At 37.5% G+C, this 17,608-nt stretch overlaps 1 protein-coding gene across 8 annotated transcripts in view; it reads right to left on the bottom strand.

Moving 5' to 3' along the window:
• Positions 1-448: 448 nt before the first annotated feature.
• The window catches only part of LOC105451446 (tetraspanin-1), a 33,900-nt gene continuing 16,740 nt past the window's right edge, over positions 449-17,608 (bottom strand). For 6 of the 8 annotated variants that reach the window (XM_011691902.1, XM_011691895.1, XM_011691945.1 and 3 more), the window contains exons 4-9: positions 10,658-10,786; positions 9,831-9,905; positions 9,093-9,203; positions 8,311-8,478; positions 7,548-7,689; positions 751-7,397 (exon numbers count right to left, since the gene is read on the bottom strand). In XM_011691902.1, the coding sequence (XP_011690204.1) occupies positions 7,363-7,397; positions 7,548-7,689; positions 8,311-8,478; positions 9,093-9,203; positions 9,831-9,905; positions 10,658-10,786 (660 nt within the window). In that variant the 3' untranslated portion in view covers positions 751-7,362. Of the gene's footprint in view, positions 7,398-7,547; positions 7,690-8,310; positions 8,479-9,092; positions 9,204-9,830; positions 9,906-10,657; positions 10,787-17,608 lie in introns of all 8 variants that reach the window. The other 2 variants (XM_011691952.1, XM_011691919.1) reach the window with 2 other exon arrangements.

The raw sequence follows: 17,608 nt of genomic DNA, 5'->3' as shown, positions 1-17,608 counted from the left end.
GACGAGTCCACGTACTATGCTTTTCAAATAATATAGTATGTGAATAACGATTTTATCATATAGTTTATATACATATAAAAGTTGCATATTTTATAATCAGCATACTTGATTATTTTACGAATAAGTTATCGGCATCTAAATGTAATGTTTGTATCGAATTAATTCAAATATCTCACACTTACATCCACCTTCGAACTATGTCGTAATTTATTTAATGTGGATAAATTATCATTGTTTATCCAAAGATGGAACAACCGACCCTTAAAGCATGGATTTTGTGAATCGATTTTTTATGTCTCCGCAATCGTTTGCCCGGAAGTGAGTCGATAGAAGAAAACAATTCGCATTACACATTTTATCTGGCATTTATGAATAATATATATAAAATTTTTATTTTGGTTCTGTGTGTATACAGCTTCTCTTCTTTTTTTTTACAAAAAACATATAATACTCTTAACAAAAATCAATCGTACTATATTCTTAATATATGCAATTGTACAGTACTCATAGTCAATAATAATGTATTGGAATACAACTGTATCAATAATCGCATCTCAAATATATATACACTTTTAGGTCAGGTATCAGTCTCTGTATATAAAATTTGAATACATCTTGATACACCTATTTCACATGATAATTCTTAATTGCACCGAAACAAAATTGAACAAATTACTAAATATCTTAAACTTTGAACTTAAACTAAGCGAATATCATGCGTTCTTGGCCGTGTTTTGTGTTTTGTCTTCATTTTTTTTTTGGTAATCTTATCGTAATATCTCACATAGTTTTTCAAAAATAATTTTTTGCACAGTAGCCTATATATTCTTTGTGTATCTTTAGTACCAAAAAGATACTTGTGTAGATATCATTTATATATTGATTTGACGCGAAACTAAATTTTATCATATACCATAGCATACGACTACAACACGCGCATTTATATTTCATTATCATTTTTATCGCAATTTCAGAGTAAACACATAAACTTGTCACATTAATCTTGACTCGACTTCCACAAATTCTACGTGAGATTTCTAAACTGGTGTCTTAGGCTCTTCGTTTTTTTTTAAATTGTTATTTTTTTCACTTGACTTTAAATAGTCTTTCTGAAATTTATACATTCAATATTATGGGACTACATATTAGACAGCATTATAAGAATCAGGTTGTTTGTATTGCAATATCGATCCCATTGTTTAATTTGATTCTGCGAGCTCGACGATCTTGGTTGTCACGTACGTGAATACAAGTCAATGTATTCTCCGTTGAGAAAACGAAGACGTAACTGTTTCGAAGCTATTTTCTTTAATTTATTTTTTCCGTGATTAAGTGAAAAATAATTTGCAGAAAAGCTTCCCTCTCCTTCTGGATTGATGTTCACGATATCGGCAATTCACATAGGGATCAGATTGCAATAAAAAGAACCTTTACATTATTTTTAAGATACTTGACGGACACACTATGCGAACGTTTAAAAATAAATATAAATATCCATAGTGCATAATATTGCATGCAAAAAACGTGTTCTTCATTTCTAAATTAAACTGCACATTATATAAAAACAAGCATTTCACTATATATATCATATAGTTTTTAAACTATCAGCTAAACGAGTTGATGAGAATTTCAATCCTCCAATTAGTCTGTGCGATATCTCGTGTATCGCTCTTATGCGAGCGACGCGCAATCTATGGATCAATATGGGCTCGTCGTTAATTATGCGTTACATGGTTTGCAGGTGTACATGATAAAATATTCTTTTGACATAGCTTCAATATATACTTGTGTCAGAGGTAAAAGGAGGTTTGATTCGTTTTTTTTTTACTTCCACTATTGGGAAACAGTGATGTGCAGCACATTTTCATACACGGCAATTGATAAAGAAAAAGAGAATTAACGTTCAATATAAACACTCTGACTTCGTGACTTGCCTCACAAAGTGTATGCGTTATGTAAAATGCTCCCGCCGATCTCTACGCGCTATTAGCAATGACGCGCCATTCCTATTTCTCAGACAATTATACATCTGATATAGATATCTGACAATTTTTAATTACTCAGGTACATATATATATATTATATATTTAAGAAAAATATAAAGCTAGAAGCATGTATATCAGGTTGAAGAACGTATCACGTAAGTATATAAAATTTTTATCAGAGAACGTTACGTGAAAAAAGAAAAGCCTTTCTCTGCCAATAAATCCTTCGAAAGCATCTCGTAAATATATCTCTTTAATGGCTCGAGCAATCAGCTCGTTAGCATTTCATAGCATTACCTCCGACTTATATTTCACCGAATGCTACTGAAACAATGAATTCTTGTGCAAGATTTAGTGAGTGTTACGTATAAAAAAAAGCGCTTCCACCAAAAATTTTGCAATAAAAAAAATACAGCGAAAAAGATGTTGCCAAAAAGTAAATCGGATTCTCGTCACGAGTATCTCGTTGAATCGTACCTCCATTATCCATTTATTTTTAGAGAAATGAACGAAACATCGCGAAACATGAGTATTCTATGTTGTGAGTATACAAGCATCTAAAACTTTTTTGTTACGAAAATATTGTAATATCGCGTGCGTCGCGTATGTACATCTACTTGTCGCGTTTCATCGACGTGCATCTGCGTTAACTTGCGGACGATCAAGAGCCGGAAGAAAGGAAAGAGAAAAAGGATTCGTCTTCGTACACGGACCTCTCGATCATTTTAAACGCTTGTACCTCCGTAATATACAAACACTTAGCGAAACTACGAAACGTTATAGCAATTTACAGTGACGTTTTGGGATACTTCGTATCGTAATATATATATGTACATGCGTATATCACTTATGTGATTACGCAACGCGAGATATATATATTTATCAATCTTACATACATATACACACAGTAAAATATATAAGATTGATGGGTCTGGACCTGAGTTCTCCATCGAGAAAAACGAGCAGTAACGCCATAAGCCATATCTTCTACGTCACTGCCAATGTCTTATATATTTTTTCTTTTCTTTTTTTTTTTTGGTTTTGTTTTCCCGAAACGTTTCGTCAACTCAAGCGTCAAAGAATTGGTTTCTGTTCGGCCGACTTCTCAGCTAGCCTAGGCTGGGCTAGCAGCTAGAGTTTCAAGCAAGCAAGGCACAGGAGCGCTAAGGGCTCAACGTGCTAGGAGGCACTACTCAACAGTTCCATGCTCTTAATGCCTCGTCAACAGCAGCACCAACAAGTTAACACTGGAAACGAAAATGTCTAGAATGTGCGGCATGAACAATTAGTAGCGATTGTAAATAGTAGCATCGTAAAAACTACCGTCCGCATTTAAGATATTACCGTCGATTCGTGTGTGTACGTACGCGCACGCCGGCACGGGGAAAGAACGATGGAACGAAAGTACATCATCTCGTCAAGTCAATATATATATATATATATATATATATATCGCACACACAGTACAGCGCGGTCCGCGATTGCATAAATAACGGCGTAGATCCTCCAAACAAGAGACTCGTACTGCACCGCGCCGTGCGGCGCGGAAGGCTCGCGGAAATACTATCGCGGAAAGATTGCAATACCGCTAATACGTACGTCGTGCAATGTTGCTGCAACATCCGCAGCAATGTTGGAACATCCACCTATATCTTTGCGCGCCGTACTTTGCAATATTACAAGTGCTGCGATGTAATCGAAAGCTTCCGCGTTTCGTACGGGCTATATCGTCGTTAAATCTAGAAAAGTTCAGGTACGGAAGAAAACGCGTAAGATCGTTTGTGCATCATTTTTTTTTGCATTTCCCGGTCGACACACCCGGCCGCACGCGCGTCATGCGCGCGCGCGCGATCGTATTGTCGCAAATGCGATACAATTTCCCCGTTTGTTCGCGATCCCCTCGAAATGAACAAAGAATCGGAAGTTTCTTTCGCGTTTCACTTGTACGATGTCGCGCGCCGCGAGATATCGCAGAAACTCTAGAAAAATATACTCTATCTAAATATATATACACGCATCCCGCTAAGGAAATGATATCTTCGTTTCGTAAGGTCCGCGTCAAATCATTGCAGTGTGCGTGCAATTTAGTTCAATTTTTTTCAGTCTTGAAATAGTTTTTCTTTTTGTTGTTGCTGTTTATTTGGGTTTTTTTTTTGGCTCTGGCCCTCCGCGCGAGTTCGGTGCGCATACGTACAGATTTTTGCGTATACAGCAGTGTGTGTTAAACATTGAAAGTACACTAACATACATATTATTGATTTCTTATGAAGGTATATGGACTTCTCCTCGAAATTGTACGTTGTCCCATTTACATTTCTTTTTATATATATATGTTCTTTACATATGTAAACGTGAATGAGGTATACCTCATCCTGCGATCTCTCTGTGATGTATCTGTTAGGTACCGTATAGCGTTTGCAACATTGAGACAATAGATTGCTGACTAAGCTACTATAACTAATGAGAAGGAGAGAAAGGAAACAGTTAAAATGTTTGTGTTACTTTGCGTATCCACAATTCCGAGTAGAATTTTCGCCACGTGTGTGTTTAATAATTTGTGCCGATAGCGATTCGATGAGTAAAACACCGTGTGAAATAAAATGAAGTCACGCTGAAAGCTCAAATGAAAACTTACAGGCCCAATTGCATACTCGTTTGGCTTTGACAAACACAATTTGATAATTTATCGTTTCGCTTCTCAGAAAATCGATAGCGCGCACGCGAGAGAAAAAAGATCTCTCCGCGCTCGTGTATATATTTATTGTTAAACTCGATATTACCTGAATTACGAAAAAATGTATTTATTTATGGATGGAACGCTTTGATTAGTGACTCATATGTTCTATAAATTTTGGCCTCGTCTATTAGCAATCATAGTTATTGCTTCGTAACTAATTCATAAACGACTGATAAATAACATCTTTATATATGCAGGACTTGAAAAATTGTCTAATTATAATAATTAACGTCATTTAGATTAATTGTAAACATGAAACAACAATTGCACATATTTAAACGTCTAATGTATTATGCTACTTTACATTTTTTTCCTCCATATTTTATTTCTTTTTTCATCGCTCTATGCATTTAATAATTTGTCATATTGTTAATACAAAGTGTCTCTCGTTGAACGCACTTCCTTTGAACTGTACTTTCCTTGACCAATCCTAAGTCGAGCTTTCCTTTACAAAGATCTCGAGATCAAGGCTGTAAAGCGTTTTGGATAACATATTCTAGAGTTAACTTCAAATAGACTGTATTTTAATAGAATTTTAATTTGAAGCTTAGTTATAAGGATATATTATTTTAAAGATTAGAAAATTGTGTTAAATTTCGGTTCTCTGATGAGCGAAAGTCGATTCAAAATTGGCCGCGATTTAGAGGAAGTCACGCTCGGCGAGGGACGCTTTATAGATACTGAAATAATAAAAATAACTTTTTGATTAATGATCGTACTATTAATGCACACTTATAGTTTTCATTATCACAAAATACCGTCTACTCCATGATATTATTCCCACACAAAATCTCCTGCTCAAAAGTAAACCAACACCAGTCATTCTGCACCTGTTACAGGTTGCTTCCACGTAATAACGATGCAATCGGGCCTCTCTCTCTCTCACTTTCTGCCTCTGTACATCTGGCACTCTGCCTCTGTCAAATAATATACAACAGCATGGCCATGCAAGGGTGGAGAGCAAAAAGCTACCATGCCTCAATAGAATTCACGAAAGAACGCTTGTAGAGTAGAATGGATGATAATAAGATCTAGACGCTGCAGCGCGAAGCGGCAGCAAGGAAGGGATCGGCTGTCAACTGACAGCCTCACCTCCGTCTTACTTGAAAGCAAACCCCATCAAAATCATCATCCTTACTTCAGCACCTCACCAGGCCTGTCTCGACGATACGTCTACACAAGCTAAAAGAACGTCCATTTGTCAATGCCTTCCAATTGAGAAAAAAGGTTTCTACTTTAATAGGATGGATTGTGATTCAATTCAGATGGATACGCGCGTATTTAACACCGTCGTAATCTCTTTCGCACCCGCGACGAGGTGATTCACCTCGCCGTCGGGGACCCGAACGTGAAATTGTGCTGCACTCAACAACACTTTCACCACCGATCGACCTCGGTCGTTTATAAAGCTATATGGAAATTCGTGCGACAGTTTTTTTTTTGTGTTCATACTGACAAGACGGAATGCGAGATATTGAAAAAAAAAATAATAATAATAATAACTATACGATCGAACGAATGTTCAAAGAATTCTGGGAAAGCAAGCTGCCCGATGGGTGATCGTAACCGAGATATGAACAATTAGAACGTTATTACGGCGAATTTAGCTGTCTCTCATTTCGCGTTCTTCGTGCGAGAACTTGGACGTCGAAATTGTCAGCGGCCGAGGAGTATTTCGATAGATACGATATGTACATTATTGGTCATTTCGCCCGAGTTTGAAAGCATTTTGAGTAGAGCACGTTGCAAGGCAATGACGAAATATTGAAATACAAGTATTGGTATGAACAAGATTTGTTCAGAAGTGAGCGTCGAGCGGATAGAAACGGGTATTGTTACGTTAACAATGCGCGCGGAATGCGAGAAAGAATCTCCAAATATTTTCGTTCGTTTCACGTCGGAAAAGTGTTTCCTTCATTTATCCCTGTTTCGTTTTAGTGCAACTAAAACAGGAAGGATTTTCTACATGCGTTGAACGATTTGCTCGTGGTGTCCACTGCGAAACGTGCAGTAACATTCCACGTTAATAATCTCGGTGAAAGCGAATGCATTTGATACACTGGCACTTTAGCGTCGAAACGGAAAAGCGTTTGACTCGCGTAATTCCGCGATTGACCGCGCAGTATAATTTGGCACATGCAACTTTAAAGCGCTTGCATTAATAATGATCATAAATGATCTTCCGCGCGCTTTCCGCTCAACGCGATTTCCGTTGAAATTCATACGTGCGAGTGATCGAAGGGCTCGAGTAGTATTATACTCGTGAAAGCGATCGTTCTGTCGATCGTGTGCGTTAATTGTTAAATATGGCTTTCGATTTCTGCAACCCTTCGATTCTCGTTACGTTATAGTTCTGAGACTGATGCGGTCGATCGAAGCGCACGATGCGGTACGATGCCATCGGATTCAACTTGCGTCGCCATTGCGTTGGAAAGTACACGAAAGCATGTACATATATGTATATGCATATACATATGTATGTATATATGCATGTATACATAGGTACATTGTGTGTGTTATGTACGTATATTAAATATACACGTACAAACACAATCGAGGTATTCGCGAAGTCCTTAAAGAAAAAGAAACTGCGTTCAAAAGAACTGCTGGCAGAAAGCTTAGCACATTCTGCTCTCGAGGTTACTCCTTGCCAGAAGGTTCTACGCATCGATAAACTGCAAAGTGTCAAAGAAGTCACATTTTACCGTAAATGAACAGAGCTGACGGCTCCCTAACGGCCGAGGAAATCGTTCAGCGGAAATAAGTAAGTTACTTTTGCGCGCTTAATAACCGATTCTAGTAACTGACTTTAACACCGAGCCTACCATGTTGTGGGCGCCAGTAGCAGCAGGCTAGGTACAGCGCCAGGATAATCACCAGGACCTCGACGAAGACCAGGGTAGCGGCCACACCGATCACTATCGCCGCATTCTCCTCAATGGCGGTCATCATGGCCTTGTAGCAACCCTACAAATAGGCAATGTAATCAAGTAATCATATACATCAACTTTCATACGACATATCAATCGAAATTAATCTTATCTCAAAAAGAAAAAATATATCAAAGCACTATTGAACTGAAAATTCAGGCGGATTTTTTTGTGTATCAACTTGGATTTAAAAAGTAAATTTTAAGAGTAAAAAGTCTAGCTTTCACGAAGTTTTAATCTGAGTTTTAATCTGAGAATTAAGTGGCGAAAGATATTCAATATCGAAAAAGATGTAATCAAAACGATCAAATCTCTCATCGCTGCGAAAATGTCGGTTTAAAAATAGTTGCAAAGTTCTTACATGAAGCTTAATATAAACATTTTCTCTGTCATGTGGGGCAGTATCTGTTCGAATACATCTTTATGGATGTTTCGGTGTACGAGAACTAGGAACACGCAATGCCAATGTCGAGTCACGCTCAGAAAATTGTCAAGGGGAAAGTGTGTTATACGTGAACAGACGTACGTATGACCTATGCTCGTACAACAACAATTTATGCCTAGCATGCTGATCGGTTTGAGTGCTAGATACACTGAGATACGTTGATAATATATAAAAAAGGAGCCGCTAAAGTAATATAAATAAGATCCAACTTACCGTCATAATGTACGAGTTAGTCGCGGAGGGAATATATGGACATGAAGAATCCTTCAGGACGTCATTTTCTTTTAGACAACAGGCTTCGGGGATCTTCTTTCCGGTCTTTTCAGTCCAGTTCCTATTCTCACTGAAGTCTTGATAACTTTCCACGCCGCAACAATGGAGCTAAAAATATTTCCATCGATATTAGACATATCGTCTTTTCCGTTTTTGATCGGGAAAATTTTTCTTTTCCTGTTTACTGATTTCTCGCAGACCCATAACCGAGAAGACAAACGGATAAGAGATATTGTATTTTTATATAAGGATAACCTATTATCTCTTTGAATTATTTAAATTAGTAATTTAATGATGCTTATTGAGAGCTTGTGACGTTATATGATATTTCTTGAATTTGAGGAAGAAAATAGATATGCGATACTTCCTCATAATTTATCCGCTTTCCTATCCATTTTCTCCGTAATTTATCAAGACGCTCTAAAACAAAATTTCTGGCGAGCGTTCGCTGTATGCAATTTCGCTACAAAGTGGTACGATAGCGAATACGCCGCGCGATAGTTCGTACGCGCGATATTACCGGCTTTCACTTACAGTTTACACCAAAACCCCACTGCAGTTAGCGAGCCACTTGGCAAATTAATCGCGTTTACGCATGCAAGACAAATGAAATCCGGAAGAATCAATGTACCATTAATTCGCGTGTCAGCCCGCCGCTCGTGCTCTAAATTAATTACCGTTAACTGACGCATTCTCATTAGCGTTATAATTAGTAACTTTACCTTACTCATGATACCGTCCCATGCGACTTGCACTGTATCAGTTTTATCACCGGTGGACGCGTAATACTTGGCGATGGTCGATTTCAAGAAGTCCTGCGTACCCTTCTCGACCTGTATAAATTTTATATTAAAGTGAATCTTATAAAAAAAACATATATTATTTATACATTGAGAAAAAAATTGCTTGAAAAACACAAACATTTGTTTTACTAAAATATTTAGTCCGATACGTTCAACTAAACATTACTACAATAACACACAAAATAATTCATTACTATTATAAACAAAATACTATTTTTTTCACTAAACTATTTTGTTCTAACAAAAATTTATTGTATTTAACTCAACCGCTCGATTAAAAATATACACTATTTATCATCTTCATCAGCATTGTTTACTCGGTACGATACTTGAAATTTAAACAAATATATTACCTGGATGCTAAATAACATGTAAACACAAATAAATATTACTAGTATTTTGAAATAAACAAAATAATTTAATTGAGTTGGTTTAATTGAGTTAGTTAATTCTTAAAAAATTTTGATGGTTGACATGAATAAACTATACCTCTCTTTGTACAACTAAATAATTGTTGAATCAACCATTGGATCGTACAAATTTAGTCCGTACAATCAATTATTTTTTTTAGTGTATTAATAAATGTAACTCGTTTGCTCGCTAGTTCACTGATAAGAATTTTTAGACGTGAATTATGATAATTATATGAATACGCACGTCTCCTTTAAGTCCAAAAGCGAGGCCGACTACCACACACTCCAGGATCAAAACCAGCAAGATTAAAATGCCATACTGTAATCACAAAAATGTTTTTTCCCTTTTTGTGTAACTCCGTTCCAATACGTGCCCGACATCGTTGTGATTTTAAATGAGAAAATAAATCGAGAACACATGACAAGATTACCTCGTACGTGAAATTCGATTTTTTCGAAAACTCTACATTATAAAAAAAAAAAAATTATTCTATGTTTTCGAAATTATTCTATGTTTTCGAAAAAAAATTATTCTATCTTATTTCTTTCTGTAAATTCTCTCTTCTCGATTATACCAGCAATAACAGATAGAATCACCTTGTATTTGCACACTGTTTACATTACGAATGAGAGAAAAAAAATCAAGGCGTGAAAAAATCTCGCGTTATATTATTAATTGAACGGCGCCAAATTTTTTACGTTGCTTGCGTCGTTTTGAATTAACTATGTCATATACTCGATATTTACTACAATTAGCAAAGCTAATAGCGTTTTCTGTCAAAATACCCATTAAAAGATATGCAATGTCATTCTAGGATTTTTTATTAAAAATCATATTTATCCTGTAACGCTCACTTATTAACTCATAGTTATTTGCATACGTGTATTAAAATCGTAACATTTCTATTTGTAGGTACGAAACACGCAAGAGAGATTGATGGGCAATTTGCAATCTCTATGTATTCATGTATTTGCGAGTCTCTTGTGATTTTGCATCAGACTGCCTGCGAGCGTATGTACATAGGTGAGATGGAATTACAGGCGAAACGAGTTTTATCAGAACGGACTTACGACACAGAGGAGACACCTGGACTCGAACATAGCGCCGCAATACCCGAGGAAACTGATAATGAACGTGAGAGCACCAGCGATGATAAGAATGTAGGCGATCATCTTGATAACATCGGCGTCCGTTTTATTCTGCAAAATAGCAAGGTGCAATGAGAATACAAATCGTCCTGTGACGAATATTCATCGCTGAACGCGGAACACTACGAGAGATTGCGCAACATTACGAGTATCCTTGAATCTTTTTTTTCATATCGAGATCTCGCGCGTTCATAATGACACGCAAATTTACTTATTGTAATAAAATTAAATTTATTATATATACTTTTTTATTTAAATCAAATATATAAAATTATTGTATTTTCATATTAATAATATATAGTTAATATACATTATAAAAATTTTTTATAATGTATTTTTATTATACTTTTAACAAATTATAATAATAATTTAAATTTATTAATTTGTGAACACAACAAATGTAAAACAAGAATACAAGTCGAACGAAAATCCTGTTTAACCTGAAATCGCGGAAAAATAAAAGTCACAGAGAGAGATCATCGTTTATCGTGATTCATAAGTTTTCGCGCTCAACGGGAAGTTTACGATCACTTATTACAAATCGCGGGATTTCCGCGCTCCATTTGGGATTGTCTCGTCTTTTACGAACGATATTATTTCCTTAGAAGCCATGATATAATTGAGAGCATCACTGAATTGCAAAAATAAACTAAAAAGAAATCGATAGAAATTTATTTTAATTTTAATTTATCTTGATTTTATTAATTTAAAACGAATGTAAAATTTCTAACAATTTTCAAATTATTTTCTATTTGTTGTCATTTTCCATTTTAATTCATTTAATTAGTTAAAATAATTTTATTTTTTACGAATTCTCACTTAACAAATCTCACATTGCTTCTTTGAAGTATAACTTGATTCATTAAAATATTTAATTCTAAGAAAAGTAGTTTTTTTAATGTAAATAAAGTGAATCTCACTCCAGAAAATTTAGAGAGTACCTAATTACTTTTAGGAAGACTATACGATATATGAAAATTCCAACTAATATCGAAATTTGAATGTTCAAAAAATAAAAAAAAAGCAAATTCAATTTTAACTTAAAAAATTTACAATTTTGAATATATGTCAAAAATTTTACATAGAACATATTTTTCTCAGTTCTCCTTATTTTACAATCTTATTCTAAAATAAAAATATAAAATTGTGCAAATGTTAAAGAAGAGCTTCCTATGTAGCAATAAGCATATGCGACGTCGGCAATCGCAACGTGGTCAATCGCACGTGGGCAATCGCAACATGGCCAATTGCAACGCGTGGTCAATCGCAACGTGTGCAATCGCAACGTGGGCAATCGCACGTGAACAAAAATAAAATCGCGTGATTAAAATTAATCTACATGAGTGATGGACATTAGAATTCTGTGATCCGTTATTACTGAACGAGCGTCATTAGAAAAAAGAACTTTTCTATAACAACAAAACAGCGGCAAAATTATTGCAAACTCAACAACAACTAGAGAAGTGTTGAGCCCACAACAACTTTGTTACCACATTTTGCAGTTAATGAATAAGTTAGCGAGAGAGAGAGAGAGAGAGAGAGAGAGAGAGAGAGAAAGAGAGAGAGAAAGAGAGAGAACATCTATAGAAAAAGAAAAGTTGTGTTCATTAACGACAATCGTTCGATAATAGTATCGTTAAGGATTACAGAATAGGGTCCTCTTGACATAATATACAAAGTATAAGCGCGCTATAGTACGCGTATAAGCCGCGAACAATTATTAGGTCGGGCTCGTCACCAGCAAGTATCCAACCGCGAGTATTGTACGGAAACGTGCTCGATATAAGAGGATGACATAATGGCTTGCGAACGGCACTTGGAATACTTATAAGCTCCCTACACACAAGCTGTCGTCGTGCGTGATAGATATCGAGTTTCACGAGGCGGATCGGAGAGTGGAAACATAGACGCGCCTTTGTGCGGGGCGTCGGCGTCGCGAGAAACGAGGCGCATCTGCCGCCGTCGCGGGCTCCTCCGCGGATCGTTATTCGTTAAAGAAAGGAATTGTACAGGGAAAAAAAAGAAACGAGAAAGAGATGTTCTCTCGATATATACATATATTTCCGCTCGGCGCTTTCCCGAACCGGCGCGCTCGCGCCGTCGTTTCGAGAGCGCGAAGACTTTACGGGATGCGGTTATCTTCGCGCGAATCTTGAAGTGAATGAAGTATGCGTGTGCGAACTTGAAACGCGAGCGGATAATCTGATCCGATAGTCCGTCCGTGAGTTGAGCCCGCGGTAACAGAGAACCGTGCTAATCCAGCCATCGCGTGTGAAAATCTAACCGCGAAAGAAACGAGGTTCCTAAGGACTCGAGAAAAGCGTCAACCGACTACTAATAACTAGAGAGGGAAATCGAGAAAAAAGACAAATCAATTTTAGGAATTTTCAAAGTGCTTTGCTTCACGTTTCAATACTAAGGACTTACATTTTTTTTTTTTTTTTAAGAGTGCATAACTCTATAATTTTAATTCGAGGCCGATACGAGCTTAAGATAATTTTTCTCGCGCGTACAACCGCGCTTCTCATTCGAGGCTCGCGCATCGGCCTCGAGTTGAAGTTATATTTGCTTATTAGCAAATCAATGAAACCGACAATACAAATACGATTTTTATCAGAGCTATACTCGGCTTACAATAAATCATAAAATATCAATGCCGTCGTCTTGTTCCGCCGCGGAATTACTTGAGAATAATTTACAAATGTTTTCGCGGCACGTTTACGACTTTGAGTGTGTGTGTGTGTGTGTCAGATAAGGCGATCACGTCGTTTGCGTGACCATCGTTTTACGGTTCGCGAGAAATGCAGCGGGGGGGGGGGCTCGCTCGCACAGCTCTAAAGCGTTTCCCCGCCGCGATTTGTGCCCGCCGCGGATTACTCCGTGGATACGTTGACACTCTTATCTCGCACACCTGTTGAACGGACATAAGGTATTTTTAGTACCGGGTACCACCTTAGTATAGGCGCGCCAAGACCGACGCGCTGCACGTCTTATTGAACACCGCCACTTGACGGCGGAGCGTGCCGCGAAAAATCAGGTCACCAGGTGAAAGGACTAATAAGGCTGTCTCGTGTTCGGTTTCACCGGCTTGTTCCGCCAGATTGATCAAAACTATTCGAGCGGCGACAGGCGAATGATAAGCAGCCGACTAGTGGCTAGTTTTAAATTCACAGGTTCACCACATCGGGAAGTTGTTGAAACTAAGTAGCTGTTACTTTGTGACGAACGGACAGAATGAATTAAACGCTATTAAAAAAGAAATCCGTCTTTATTAGCATGTAAACTGCAAAAGAAATATACGTATGTGCACTTGTAGAAATAAATATTATGAAGAAGGACAACACAATTCGCTGACTTATTGTTAGTGATATATATTTTCGAAATTATCTGAACTTGAACAATAATATAAAAGATATTTTTATAAAAATTATTAAAAATTATTTTTAAAAACTGTTAAGTATATTTTCGAACTTTAATCTTTAAAGAATTTTTTTCATATAAATGACTTATGTTGAAATCTTTTTAACACTAATCGTGCAAGTTTTCTAATATTTATTTTACGATTTCATAAATGTATATTCTTTTCGCACTGTGTGTTAATGAAAATAGCACAATGATTTTTTTCTGTAGAGTATAACATTGATTTTACTTTGTCCATTTATTACAAAATAACAGTCATTCAGATTCAGCAACTTTTCAATGGTCACCCTATACAGTCAACCTACAACACTATGAGTCATTCATCTCGCAGGTCTAGCAAGTAGTTTACTACTTTACTAGTCCATAAGATACTCATTAGCATCAGTAATATTGAATTGTATATCAATTTAACGTGCCTTGGCGCACCCGTGGCTCTGAAGTTATGTATGATTGGAGAGAAAGGACTTTTCGAAGATTATAAGCTTCAGAGAAACCAATAAAACACGTTCCCTCCAGTCTCAAATTATTTCTATGTAAATTTTACTTTGGAATTTTAGTTTAAAATTCCATTGCAAGAATATGTAATACTGAAAGGTGTGAAAAAGATTTAAAATCTTTTACGAGATTTCAATTGTCAGGTAAATTTTATCTTGGTGGAATTTCAGTTTAAGATTTCACTCACGCAAAAGTATTGTAATATTGAAAGGGGTGGAAAGTGTCGCAATAAATGATCCTCCTTCAAATATCTTCCTCAATCGATTTAAAATCTTTTACAAGAATTCAATTGCTTAACTTTTTTAAGCTCACGCTTAAAAAAAAAAGAATCTTTTCTTTAATCTCTTTACAATCGTTTCAAAGAGCTGTCGGTGAACATAGAAAACTACCGAACTATTTTCACGTCCTTCAAGAGAGTAATTCGACAATTCAAGGATTAATGCGAAAATAACACGAGGCCCTAATAAAGAATTAAAAGAATACACGACCTATCAGGCGTGCGCACACACGCACGCACACGGGGAATCGTGGCCCGTCGTCGGAGCACGAGCTGTTGCTCCGAAATGACCCAATTTAGCGCATTTACAGTACACGGACGTATGTTGCGCGTGCGTCAGCGAGTTAATGCATTTTCTGGAGCTAACGGCGTACGTCCTAAATACCTGTTCCCCCTCGTGATCGTGGATGCGTCGAGCGTGCCCGATGGGAGAAGGAGGACGCGGATGTCTAAGCGAAAGCCAGGTCCCCTGAATTTTCTCTCTTTTACGAGGAAAATTTTCCTTTCTAATTTCAAATCCCTCCCCGGCGCGGCGCTTCCGCTCCGTGTTTCGTACGTGCAATCAACGTTCCTGATTAATATCGATATTGTCATGTCCACGTTGATTATTGTCCAAGGATGAGACTGTATACCACTACTTATCCGCGTTCTCCATCGATATCGCTCAAGCAGGACGAGCAATTAACGGGATAAGCCGAGGGGATCGGTGTATGTACCCTGACGGCGGAGGGCAGACGGAGAGGGAAATGGAATCGTTGTCGAGGAAATGTAAACGACACCGATATCTCTAACAATAAGTGATAAGGGTACCCTAAGACAAGGCATTTAATCGACTATGTCTGTCTCAACTTTCGTTTGTGTATGCTGCTTTGCATTTACAATTCATTTACAGTCCTCCATCTACGAAACGTCATCGATCGAGCAAAATTTTCTGCGAAAATCTTTTGATCCTTTGTGAGAACTTTATGAGGGCTTTAGAACTTCGAATCCGCTTAAAAAATTCTCTCCAAAGGTAGCAACGACCAGCCTAACGGTCAGGTATTTTACGTTTAATATCTCAAACGACTAACCCACTAATTCGCAAACCGAATCCCATTCGCGAGGAGTTTCTAAGAGACGCCAACGTATATAACGGCCACAAGTTATATCCTGATTAGAGTGATTAGAAGCGACTTTCTAAGCGTCCCCGAGCCGTCGCTAATAACGCAACAGTGATTTGTTCATATATCCAACGAGCCCATATGACTGCGATTTTTTATTTTCATTTTCTTTACACGCGATTCCAGATACCACGTATCTGTCATTCGCAAATCGCTTCTAGGAACTGAAAGCGAGTCTACCGCTCAATCTACCGCGCGACATTATTATTAACGCAACGATATATCTATAGCGGTATATCTAAAAGAATCGTCGCGTGATTCACGTGCGGCTCATATTACTTTGTAATACGTATTAAGGATTAATTTTAGTAAACTCTCCGCGTTCACATTCCCGAAATATTTGGTTTTATAATGAATCTCTAATCTTACGACACCTTCGTGTCTTTTTATGAATGACTGGCTTTATTATAATGTTTCGCTTTATCACAGGGAAACGCGCGTTACCCTTTCGCTTGTGCGAAACGAACTCGCAAAACGAAAGCGAGGCACTTTTACTTTTCCACGGCGTTCCGCTATCTAGCTCCGCCACCGAGGGGAGAATGACGCGGGCGATGTAAATATAAAAAAAGATTTCAGGCGGGATTTCGCAACGCCGCCCGAGTCGCCCGAATATTTGGCGAACAGAAGGAAACCGAAGAGCGGATCGCGTCGATCGGCGGCCGCCCGTAAAAACCGTACGAAGAGCTGAGGCCCTCTTGTGCCATGCGTGTACCTATACGAGCGAGCATACGAATCCGTGATGGAGCACCCCGATCCTCCCACGCGTTGCGCTAATGTGACAACCAATCATCTCATCAGCGACCAAGTACCGATAATTACGTTTCTCGTTCTCCCTGTCTGTAAAACGTTGCCGTACCCACGTCGCATATCGCGCTATACGCGCGCGATTTGCCGTCGATTCTCGCGTTTTTCTCGGTAGAAAAAAGATTACAAAATTATGTTTTAAAAAAATATATAATTTATATATATATATATATATATATATTGTATATATATATATATATAGACGCGTGATGTCGTGATGTCGATAAAAGGCAACCGAAGGCGCGGAGGAAGGAAATAGCTTTGCAGTAGCAATTATTCGAAGGAAGCAGCAACTTCCATTCTCTATTGTTCTCGTTAACCGCGGCCTTTAAGGTAAGTCGCTCTTTTTGCGCCCCTTCTCTGCACAGTTTATAGAGTCGAGCACCTCGTTAAATGTTATATTATCCGGTACCACTAAGCGGCTCGTAATTAAACAAATCCTACAGCGTATGTCCGTCCCATGTGCTTATATACATCTCTCGTGAATTCTTCTAAAGTAATACCTAAAACAATACGAACGAACTACTACCTTCTCGAAAAAATAAACTTGAATCTCTGCCAGATTTCTACGTGTCGTAACAAAAAGAAATAGAAATGACAAGAATTGTTAACTTAATTTGAACATCAAATAAGACACGCGTAACTTTGAAATTTGTTGATTTAACCTTATGATAATATGCCCTAATTTCGTGTTTTATTTTAGTCGCAAGACACTGA

This window comes from Wasmannia auropunctata, unplaced genomic scaffold (assembly GCF_000956235.1).
Source record: "Wasmannia auropunctata unplaced genomic scaffold, wasmannia.A_1.0 LD336106.1, whole genome shotgun sequence".
In the NCBI taxonomy this organism is placed as follows: Eukaryota; Metazoa; Arthropoda; class Insecta; order Hymenoptera; family Formicidae; genus Wasmannia; species Wasmannia auropunctata.
Note: the sequence above shows the minus strand (reverse complement) of the source record. Positions and strands in the feature narration are given on the sequence as shown.